This window comes from Salmo trutta, chromosome 1 (genome assembly GCF_901001165.1).
Source record: "Salmo trutta chromosome 1, fSalTru1.1, whole genome shotgun sequence".
In the NCBI taxonomy this organism is placed as follows: domain Eukaryota; kingdom Metazoa; phylum Chordata; class Actinopteri; order Salmoniformes; family Salmonidae; genus Salmo; species Salmo trutta.
In genome coordinates this window covers 73644377-73654091 of record NC_042957.1, presented here as the reverse complement: position 1 = coordinate 73654091, position 9715 = coordinate 73644377, and the positions used below count along the sequence as shown (strand labels likewise).

General features: G+C 47.3%; 1 protein-coding gene across 7 annotated transcripts in view; it reads left to right on the top strand.

Moving 5' to 3' along the window:
• The first annotated feature begins 662 nt into the window (after window positions 1-662).
• Window positions 663-9715, top strand: part of LOC115207371 (BAH and coiled-coil domain-containing protein 1) — a 30903-nt gene continuing 21850 nt past the window's right edge. Inside the window, exons 1-6 of one of the 7 annotated variants that reach the window (XM_029774422.1) lie at window positions 663-1073; window positions 3767-3937; window positions 6494-6780; window positions 8187-8270; window positions 8673-8814; window positions 9282-9399. In XM_029774422.1, coding sequence (XP_029630282.1) covers window positions 770-1073; window positions 3767-3937; window positions 6494-6780; window positions 8187-8270; window positions 8673-8814; window positions 9282-9399 — 1106 coding nt within the window. In that variant the 5' untranslated portion in view covers window positions 663-769. The other 6 variants (XM_029774413.1, XM_029774405.1, XM_029774446.1 and 3 more) reach the window with 6 other exon arrangements.

The following is a 9715-nucleotide window of genomic DNA, read 5'->3' as shown; positions in this document are numbered from 1 at the left end:
GAAACACTACCATAGAGAAACACTACCATAGATAGAAACACTACTATAGAGAGAAACACTACCATAGAGAAACACTACCATAGATAGAAACACTACCATAGATAGAAACACTACTGTAGAGAGAAACACTACTATAGAGAAACACTACAATAGAGAGAAACACTACCATAGAGAAACACTACCATAGATAGAAACACTACCATAGAGAAACACTACCATAGAGAAACACTACTATAGAGAAACACTACCATAGATAGAAACACTACTATAGAGAAACACTACCATAGAGAAACACTACCATAGATAGAAACACTACCATAGAGAAACACTACCATAGAGAAACACTACCATAGAGAAACACTACCATAGATAGAAACACTACTATAGAGAGAAACACTACCATAGAGAAACACTACCATAGATAGAAACACTACCATAGAGAGAAACACTACAATAGAAACACTACCATAGATAGAAACACTACCATAGAAACACTACCATAGAGAGAAACACTACAATAGAGAGAAACACCACCATAGAGAGAAACACTACTATAGAGAAACACTACCATAGAGAAACACTACTATAGAGAAACACTACCAAAGATAGAAACACTACAATAGAGAGAAACACTACAATAGAGAGAAACACTACCATAGAGAGAAACACTACCATATCCCTCCTACAATATTAATAATACAAATATGGCTGCCCTGTAGTTAAGTTATTAGACCTACACATTCCATTCTAGTGTTGTAATTCTATCTTTATGGTGTGTACCGATCTGAGTCACGGCACCAATGTAACCGGTCGGCTTGTGCTGTACTCTTACTGTGTGTGTGCTCTCTCTCTCTCTTTCTCAGCAGCCAGTGCAGACAGCGGCGGCCAGGAGGGCTGGACGGGGACCCCGCTGATGATGCGTGGGGGCAGGAGGAAAGGGATGGGGGGAGCTCTCGGGGTCCAGGGGTCCACACGGCTGCAGCAGCCCAGGGACAGGGTCCTCCGAGCCAGGAGTCAGGAAGCCATGGAGGGGGGAGAGACCTCCCCTACAGAGAGTGAATCCTCTGACCAGGGTGAGTGGGCTGAGGTGACTGGGTGGAGGGGGAAGATGACCTCCTCTACAGAGATTGAATCCTCTGACCAGGGTGAGTGGGCTGAGGTGACTGGGTGGAGGGGGAAGATGACCTTCCCTACAGAGAGTGAATCCTCTGACCAGGGTGAGTGGGCTGAGGTGACTGGGTGGAGGGGGAAGAGACCTCCCCCACAGAGAGTGAATCCTCTGACCAGGGTGAGTGGGCTGAGGTGACTGGGTGGAGGGGGAAGATGACCTCCCCTACAGAGAGTGAATCCTCTGACCAGGGTGAGTGTGCTGAGGTGACTGGGTGGAGGGGGGGAGAGACCTCCCCTACAGAGAGTGAATCCTCTGACCAGGGTGAGTGTGCTGAGGTGACTAGGTGGAGGGGGAAGATGACCTCCCCTACAGAGATTGAATCCTCTGACCAGGGTGAGTGGGCTGAGGTGACTGGGTGGAGGGGGGGAGAGACCTTCCCTACAGAGAGTGAATCCTCTGACCAGGGTGAGTGGGCTGAGGTGACTGGGTGGAGGGGGAAGATGACCTCCCCTACAGAGAGTGAATCCTCTGACCAGGGTGAGTGGGCTGAGGTGACTGGGTGGAGGGGGAGGGGTAAGAGGGAGACAGGGAATGATAAGGTTGGATGAGTGGGACAGGGTGGCTCTCTTCTCCAGCCAGGTCAGGTACTCAACACACTGTACCCTCCACTCAGCACACTGTACCCTTCACTCAGCACACTGTACCCTCCACTCAGCACACTGTACCCTTCACTCAACACACTGTACCCTTCACTCAGCACACTGTACCCTCCACTCAACACACTGTACCCTCCACTCAGCACACTGTACCCTCCACTCAGCACACTGTACCCTCCACTCAACACACTGTACCCTTCACTCAGCACACTGTACCCTCCACTCAGCACACTGTACCCTCCACTCAACACACTGTACCCTCCACTCAACACACTGTACCCTTCACTCAGCACACTGTACCCTTCACTCAGCACACTGTACCCTTCACTCAGCACACTGTACCCTCCACTCAACACACTGTACCCTCCACTCAGCACACTGTACCCTCCACTCAACACACTGTACCCTTCACTCAGCACACTGTACCCTCCACTCAACACACTGTACCCTCCACTCAGCACACTGTACCCTCCACTAAGTGTGGAAGGCACCTCTAACCTGTCATCAAGCTTGTAAACAACCTTCTTCATTAGTCAACTACTTCTATAGAGCACAGGATGCATTTACATTACACTGTCTCATGCACTCTATACACAAGTTTGGGAATAAAACACACACACACACACACACACACACACACACACACAGACACACACACACACACACACACACACACACACACACACACACACACACACACACACACACACACACACACACACACGCAGAAGGCTGCCACTCGTGCCCTCGTGTGAGTTTTGTTAATTTGTTAATTCATCTGAAAGTGATCCCTGTCAGTGTTCAGAGGTGAGTGAGAACGTGTTGATGAACGCCTCGTAAATGACAAGTGGGGTCGGCAGCGCGCGGACACCCGACACCTCTGCTTGTGTGTGTGTGTGTGTGTGTGTGTGTGTGTGTGTGTGTGTAAGAAGCTAGGCCACAGCTGTGTACAGCTGCCTGTGAGAGGCTCTGACAGGCCATGGAGACAAGCAGGCTGGACCACAGAGCAGTTACAGGCTACAGAGACACACACACCACGTGCACTCAACACAAGAGCACATACACACGCACACGCAAGCGAGCTAGCATATGCATGCAAACCCACACACACACACAATCAGTCAGGTCCCAGTCCCAGAGAACAACAGTCAGAGCTCAGTACTCCAGACACACTTCAGGTCCCAGCCCCAGAGAACAACAGTCAGAGCTCAGTACTCCAGACACACTTCAGGTCCCAGCCCCAGAGAACAACAGTCAGAGCTCAGTACTCCAGACACACTTCAGGTCCCAGCCCCAGAGAACAACAGTCAGAGCTCAGTACTCCAGACACACTTCAGTTCCCAGCCCCAGAGAACAACAGTCTGAGCTCAGTACTCCAGACACACTTCAGGTCCCAGCCCCAGAGAACAACAGTCAGAGCTCAGTACTCCAGACACACTTCAGGTCCCAGTCCCAGAGAACAACAGTCAGAGCTCAGTACTCCAGACACACTTCAGGTCCCAGTCCCAGAGAACAACAGTCAGAGCTCAGTACTCCAGACACACTTCAGGTCCCAGCCCCAGAGAACAACAGTCAGAAGCTCCTGGTATCTCATCATTATGAATGGTTATTTGTTTTCCTCCAGGAAGACAACAAGATAACGAGGTAATTGCTAAACGTTAGAATGTAGAAAACAGGTTTTGGGGAAATACAAGCCTCTAAATATTTTCTAATGATAAGCAAAGGAAGTCTGTTAGAGGAAGTGGATAGGCTGGATTTAGACACAGTAGTGTGTATGTTGTTCTCTCTTTAGAAGAGGAGGAAGAGGAAGTGGATAAGCTGGATTTAGACACAGTACTATGTATGTTGTTCTCTCGTTAGAAGAGGACGAAGAGGAAGTGGATAGGCTGGATTTAGACACAGTACTATGTATGTTGTTCTCTCTTTAGAAGAGGAGGAAGAGGAAGTGGATAGGCTGGATTTAGACACAGTACTATGTATGCTGTTCTCTCTTTAGAAGAGGAGGAAGAGGAAGGAAGTTATGACAGTGACGAAGGACAAGACATCAAAGCACAACCCTCCCGAGACGTCTCATCACGCTCCACCGTGACTGGTCCATCCCCCTCGTCTGTCGTCAAGCTGGAGGCCAATCAGAAAGCCCGGAACAAAAAAGAGAGGCAGGAGCTTTACGGTAAGAAGACAAGCTTGGTGTGTGTGCGTGTGCGTGCGTGTACGTGCGTGTGTGTTACGCTGGTTCAATTCTGTCACCAAAATGAAGAATCTTTGACATGGTTACAATGTTTACTAAATATTTGTCATACACAAGTACTGATGCTCACAAGGTACATGGTACTATAAACATCTATACCCCCTAACATCTATACCCCCCTAATATATATATATATATTAGAATTATAATAATCTCCAGGAGAAGCATCTGTTTTATTTTAGTCTGTGGGGTCGTTACTGGTCTTAAATCTTCTCTAGTTCCTGATTGAGAGAAAAGAGAAGGGAACACTGGTTCAGGACTGATAATATACACTATCTGTTAGTCGGTACCTCATCGACTTTTAGTTCCTACCTTACTATTTCAGAGAGCACATTGACTCCCCTATCACTGTCCCTCTACACTCATACCTGTCTACCACTGACTCTCTACACTCATACCTGTCTATCACTGACTCTCCACACTCATACCTGTCTATCACTGCCCCTCTACACTCATACCTGTCTACCACTGCCCCTCTAAACTCATACCTGTCTACCACTGACTCTCTACACTCATACCTGTCTATCACTGCCCCTCTACACTCATACCTGTCTACCACTGCCCCTCTACACTCATACCTGTCTATCACTGACCCTCTACACTCATACCTGTCTACCACTACCCCTCTACACTCATACCTGTCTATCACTGCCCCTCTACACTCATACCTGTCTACCACTGACTCTCTACACTCATACCTGTCTACCACTGACCCTTTACACTCATACCTGTCTACCACTGACCCTTTACACTCGTACCTGTCTACCACTGACCCTCCACACTCTAACCTGTCTATCACTGCCCCTTTACACTCATACCTGTCTACCATTGACTCTCTACACTCATACCTGTCTACCACTGACCCTCTACACTCGTACCTGTCTACCACTGCCACTCTACACTCATACCTGTCTACCACTGACCCTTTACACTCGTACCTGTCTAACACTGACTCTCTACACTCATACCTGTCTACCACTGACTCTCTACACTCATACCTGTCTATCACTGCCCCTCTACACTCATACCTGTCTACCACTGACTCTCTACACTCATACCTGTCTATCACTGACTCTCTACACTCGTACCTGTCTATCACTGCCCCTCTACACTCATACATGTCTATCACTACCCCTCTACACTCATACCTGTCTACCACTGACCCTCTACACTCATACCTGTCTACCACTGCCCCTCTACACTCATACCTGTCTACCACTGCCACTCTACACTCATACCTGTCTATCACTACCCCTCTACACTCATACCTGTCTACCACTGACCCTCTACACTCATACCTGTCTACCACTGCCCCTCTACACTCGTACCTGTCTACCACAGCCACTCTACACTCATACCTGTCTACCACTGCCACTCTACACTCATACCTGTCTACCACTGCCCCTCTACACTCATACCTGTCTACCACTGCCACTCTACACTCATACCTGTCTATCACTACCCCTCTACACTCATACCTGTCTACCACTGACCCTCTACACTCATACCTGTCTACCACTGCCCCTCTACACTTGTACCTGTCTACCACTGCCACTCTACACTCATACCTGTCTACCCCTGCCACTCTACACTCATACATGTCTACCACTGACACTCTACACTCATACCTGTCTACCACTGCCCCTCTACACTCATACCTGTCTACCACTGCCACTCTACACTCATACCTGTCTATCACTGACCCTCCAAACTCATACCTGTCTATCACTGACACTCTACACTTGTACCTGTCTACCACTGACCCTCTACACTCGTACCTGTCTACCACTGACCCTCTACACTCGTACCTGTCTACCAATGACCCTCTACACTCGTACCTGTCTACCACTGCCACTCTACACTCATACCTGTCTACCACTGCCCCTCTACACTCGTACCTATCTACCACTGACTCTCTACACTCATACCTGTCTACCACTGACCCTCTACACTCGTACCTGTCTGCCACTGACCCTCTACACTCATACCTGTCTACCACTGACCCTCTACACTCGTACCTGTCTGTACCTGTCTACCACTGACCCTCTACACTCATACCTGTCTACCACTGACCCTTTACACTCGTACCTGTCTACCACTGACCCTCTACACTCGTACCTGTCTACCACTGACTCTCTACACTCATACCTGTCTACCACTGACCCTCTACACTCATACCTGTACCACTGAACCTGTACACTCATACCTGTCTGTACCTGTCTACCACTGACCCTCTACACTCATACCTGTCTACCACTGACTGTCTACACTCATACCTGTCTTTTCTTCCTGGCACTAATTTTACAGATTGTGGCTGTTTTGAGGAACTTGCAAAGACTGTAATATGAGGTTATTTTACCTTTAGTTGAATGCACTAATTGTATTGTAAGTCACACTGAATTTGAATGCTAAATGACTAAAATACTAAATGCAATTAGTGGTGTATTACTAAATATAAATCTTGATTGAACCATGCAGGTTCCCAGAGTCTGTCCGGGGCAGAGGGAGAGGTGAAGGTGAGGAAGAGGGCCCCCTGTAGGCTTGGCATGGTCACTGCAGCCAAGAAGCACCCAGAGTACCAGGACCCGTCAGAGGGGGTGAGGAGGGCCGGCGGACCCAGGCCCCAGGAGCCTCGCCGGGAGAGCCTAGGGACCAGGGGCAGCCTCTACCGGAGGACCATGGGGCCGGTCACCTTCCCCACCACCAGTGAGAGGCTGAAGAGGGCCACACGCAAGAACAACATGCTGAGGGGACCCATTAACAAGGTTAGTGTTAAGGACGTCACCCTGCTTGCTTGGCGAGTATCGCTTCCTCCTGTTTCGGCTCATACTAAGGCTCTAACCCAGGACCTCTGCCTCACAAAGACACCTGACCGCCCTCCTGAAGAGTCTTACCCAGTCGCTCCACCGAAAAGCTAGCTATTCACAGGGTATGTCCTAGAGATCAGGATTATTCACTCATTGATATGCACCTGAGTGATTTGTATGTGATGTATGGAATCAATCCAGGTGAAGGTTCCCCTAGGTACAGTGGTGGAAAAGTACTCAATTGTCATACTTGAGTAAAAGTAAAGATACCTTAATAGAAAATGAATCAAGTAAAAGTGAAAGTCATCCAGTAAAATACTATTTGAGTAAAAGTCAAAAAGTATTTGGTTTTAAATGTACTTGAGTATCAAAAGTAAATGGAATTGCTAATATATATATTTAAGTATCAAAATAAAACGTCAAAATAATTTAAAATACCTAATATTAAGCAAATCATACTGCACAATCTTCTGTTTTTTTAATGTACGGATAGCCAGGGGCACACTCCAATACCCTGTGTTTAGTGAGTCCACCAGATCAGAGGCAGTAGGGATGACCAGGGTGTTCTCTTCATAACTATGTAAATTTGACCATTTTCCTGTCCTGCTAAGCATTCAAAATGTTACTAGTTGTTTTGGGTATCAAGGAAAATGTATGGAATAAAAAATACATTATTTTCTTTAGGAATGTAGTGAAGTAAAAGTAAAAGTTGTCAAAAATATAAATATTAAAGTAAAGTACAGATACCCCCAAAAAATGACTTAAGTACTTTCCACCACTGCCTAGGTACAGATCTAGGGTCAGCTTCCCTTCTCCAAATCCTAACCTTAACCATTAGTGGGGGGAAATGCTAAACTGAACCAAGTTACAATGACACAACTTCAATCTCTTAGAACATGTGAAGTTAACCAAGAGTGTGATATACTCTTAGAAAAAAGGGCTCCAAAAGGGTTCTTCGGCTGTCCCAATAGAAGAACCCTCTGGGGTTCCATGTAGAACGCTCTGTGGAAGGGGTTCTACATGGAACCCAAAATGTTTCTACCACAAAACAAAAGCGTTCTATCTGGAACCAAAAGGGGTTCTTCAAAGGGTTCACCTATGGGGACAGCCGAAGAACCCTTTTAGGTTCTAGATAGACCTTTATTATCTAAAAGTGAATATTTTGAAACATTTAGAATTTAGACAATTACACAACTTCAATCTGTAACTCAATCTCTCATAACCATGACATAACCTGCCGCCTTTCTCTCCTCACACTGGGATGATTCATACTGTAGCACTAACTAGCCATGCAGAGATCCACACACACTCGCACACTCATTTACTCACTCACTCACACCTCTCTTCCTGGTCACATGTCACAGAGGAGAAGTTGCTGGTCAGACGGTGTCCAGTCACCTCAGAGTGATGACAACACTTGCAGGGGGAGGAGGATCCGAAACAAACAGGTAATCAGAATCACTCAATCGGCCCTCATTGCTCACCTCTGACCTCTAACCTTTCATTTGGCTGATCTGATTTACCATTGGTAGGTCCTATATTCGTAGGCTATATGACGCTATATGTATGTACCGGTATGTCAAAGCATTTAGCATATCACCATGGATATAGTACCAGGCCACATCCCACTCCCTCCCTGCTGAGTAACTGTGTGAAGGGGGGTGGGGGGCAGGTAATGGGGGGACTGGGGGAGTGTGGATCGCACCTTTCTATGTGGAAGAGTGAAACTATGTCAGGGAAAATTATTACCTCCAGGGGATATACTGTACATGTAGTGTTTAGTGTCAATCTCTGAGTTACATGCTAACTAACTACCTCTCTGTCTCTCTCTGTCTACCCCCCCCCCCCAGCCCAAGGGCCGTGCAGTGAGCCGTCTACTAGAGAGCATGGCGGCGGACGAGGGCTTTCAGATGGACGAGGATGATAGCAGCTTCTCCGAGGGGGATGAGGACAGTAACCCATCATACCCTCACAACCCCAGGAGTCCACTAGGTGAGGAGGGAACACAGTCACAGTTTTGTATTGCTATACTTCTGGGGACCAAATAATTGATTCCCATCCAAAGTCCTATTTTCCCTAACCTCTAACCCTAAATCTAACTGTAACCCTAAACTTAACCTTAACCCCAAACCCCTAATCTTAATTCTAACCCTAATTTCACCCTAACCCTAAACGTAACCCCTAAGCCTAAAATAGCATTTTTCCTTGTGGGGACCGGAAAATGTCCCCACTTGTCTGAATTTTCCTCGTTTTACTATCCTTGTGAGGACTTCTGGTATCCACAACAATAGTTAAACACACACACACACACACACACACACACACACACACACACACACACACACACACACACACACACACACACACACAAGCAAGATAGGAGGCAACAAATATGCACTTCCATACACACTGTTGATGTGTGCTGTCTTTCATTAAACAACTGTGTACGCCTTACCCAGCAGCCCCCAGCTGTGTCCTGACCAAACAGCTGCTGACAGATGGACTCAGGGTGCTGATCTCCAAGGAGGATGAACTTCTGTACGCAGCCCGGGTCCACACACTGGAGCTGCCTGACATGTAACTATACCTTTACATTTCAGTCATTTAGCAGACTCTCTTATCCAGAGCAACTTACACACACACACACACACACACACACAGTATATACAGTATCAGCCACTACTACCTCAGTGGCTGGGAGTCATGGTTGTTGGTCTTCTCTGCAGTGAGTGACTCAGTGTTGGCATCTTAACCTCTCACTCCAGAAGGAGTCCACACCCCCTGCAGAGCGCTCTCTCTTCCTTACACTCTCATTCTTTCTCCCTCTCTCCTCCTCCTCCCTCTCTCTCCTCCTCCTCCTCCTCCTCTCTGTTACATAACTCCATGTCTTCTC